Below are 2,214 nucleotides of genomic sequence, written 5' to 3' on the forward strand. Positions count from 1 at the left end.
GAAGAGGAGTGTCCCTGAGTGTCTCCCAGCACAAAGAGCTGTAACTTGCACGTACTCCTCTGTCTTACTACCCACAGCCCTGACTCTGCAAAGATACTGCATGTAAAAGGTGCTCAAGAGCTTAGTGAGAAAGAAAATCCCAACAGTTCTGCTCCTGGCTATTGAAGAAATCCAAGCAACATATGCTAGCAAGTAAAAATCCCTGCAATAAAAACCTTGCAGGTCAGAAAACTCCAGCCCCACAGTTTTTGTTGTTCCTGCTACTTGATCGTGGAAGAAAAAGCTCTGATAACTGATTTTTTTTCCCTTTCTCCTGTGCTGGTCAGATAGGTAGGAGGAATGCTGCAAGAATAGGAGAGGGAGGGTCTGGGCACTGTTCAGTGAAGGAAAGAGGTCGGCGAAGGAAAGAGGTCCTAGAGCTTTAACAAAAAAGGAACAGTGAAATCTTTGCTGCAGCCCAGCCAAGACTGTGCTCATACAAGCAGTCGTTTTCACTCCCCAGGAAGCTCCATTATCCCCACAAAGCTCTACTGGCCTGAAGCAGCACAGATGCTTCTGTGGCTGCCCTGCTGCATCAGTGCTAACCACACACAGTCCTGCTGCTGCAAGCCCTTCAGCCTCTGCTGCAGATGCAGGCTCTGTCACTGTGGGAACTGCCTGGAAATCAGAGCAAGAAGGGCTGCTGCAAGGCTCAAGGGCATCTAGCAAGTCCTCTGTGAAACACTGAATGAGGATTAACGATGAGGAAGGCAAAATTGTATAAAACTATCCTAAGTGCTTGTGCAATTTGCACCTGGTCTATGGTCAACTGCTACTGTTCTTTGATGACACTTAAAAACCATATAGAAAGATCGTGGCTCCTTAGCAAATCATACAGGGATATTCTGTAAGTGTTCCCATGTAGATGCCTGCATGGAGGAATGGTAATCTTGAGGTTAAGATGTGATGGAGGAAAGAATTGTCAAGTGAATGTGATGTAGGGACTTAAGAACTCGATTGAATTTAGGTTCTCACATGCCCTTTATACATGTCCTCAGGATCCCAGGAAATGAGACATTTCAAATATAATTCTCTGAGCCGCTTTCCCTGCCACAGACCGTTTCTGACACAAGGCATATCACTCATTGTTCTGTCTCCAGTCCATTCAAAGACACCAGAGTCCTGACTTTCTCTCTGCAAATGGGTCCTGTCTCTCCTGTGCATGGCAAAAAAAAAAAGCTTCTGCTCTCCAGGCAACTGTGATAAAATTAATAGCAACAAATTTTTATGATAGCTTATCACAACTTTCAGCCAGAAGATCACTATTAACCAAGCTAATCACAGGTTGAAGAAAATCATTAGCATTTGCACCCACAGATTTGCTACTGCCTTCTAATCTCTAATGCTCTAATGAGAGCCCAGGACAGCACACTCTGGGTTACACTGCCCATGCCTCCCCCCCCAGTACAGCAGTGCCTGTTTTTTCCTTCCCCCAAGCAGAAATGTGAGATTTTTACACTAATTTTGCTCTGTGGATTTTGACATAACACAAGTCAGGTTGAAGACAGCCTATTTACTGCATGAACAGTATATAGGTCTCTCTTCTAATCGAGAGAAGCCTCAGGGTCTCTCAGGGTCTGGGAAAGAAAACTCTTGCTTTTACATTTGGAGGGAGAGTGAAGTATAAAGCAAAACTTCCTTGAAATAAAACCTCTATCTTCAAAGCTGGTTTGGATGAAAGATAAAGACTTCCAAGCTATTCACATGAACAGCACATATACCCACAACACATAGTCCTCAAGAAATTGTCCTCAGGAAACGGTTACTTACTTCCAAATCTCCCAAGTGCTTCATTGCTAAAGGCTTTGTCCAGCAGTCGGATCTCAGCCAGTTCCTCCTCTTCTTCCAATAGCAATTGGACAATCCTCTGGCCAAGAAATCCTCCTGCTCCTGTCACCAGACAGCTTACCCCAGCCAGAGACATTGCTCTGAGTTGCTCCTCGGTGGCAAACTGGCTGTCTCTTGAGCTTAGACTGATGGGTTCACCTACTGCCTGAGGAATGAACACATGACATCAACCTCTGGAGTCTGCAAATCAAAGGGTGTTACCAGGAAAGACTACTGGCAAACAAACTCTAACTCCTACACAAAACACAATTTTTAAAGCGTGTCTTACTTTTGTTAGCTATTCCTGTTCAGAAATAACTTATGCATTTTTTCATGCAAAGAAAAAGC

At 44.4% G+C, this 2,214-nt stretch overlaps 1 protein-coding gene across 1 annotated transcript in view; it reads right to left on the reverse strand.

The window, feature by feature from the left end:
- The window catches only part of LOC103779544 (3 beta-hydroxysteroid dehydrogenase/Delta 5-->4-isomerase-like), a 10,252-nt gene extending 8,277 nt beyond the window's left edge, over positions 1 to 1,975 (reverse strand). Inside the window, exon 1 of the mRNA XM_008947177.1 lies at positions 1,810 to 1,975. Coding sequence (XP_008945425.1) covers positions 1,810 to 1,963 — 154 coding nt within the window. The 5' untranslated portion in view covers positions 1,964 to 1,975. The remainder of the gene's footprint in view (positions 1 to 1,809) is intronic.
- Positions 1,976 to 2,214: the final 239 nt, after the last annotated feature.

Source organism: Merops nubicus, unplaced genomic scaffold (assembly GCF_000691845.1).
Source record: "Merops nubicus isolate BGI_N331 unplaced genomic scaffold, ASM69184v1 scaffold869, whole genome shotgun sequence".
NCBI lineage: Eukaryota > Metazoa > Chordata > Aves > Coraciiformes > Meropidae > Merops > Merops nubicus.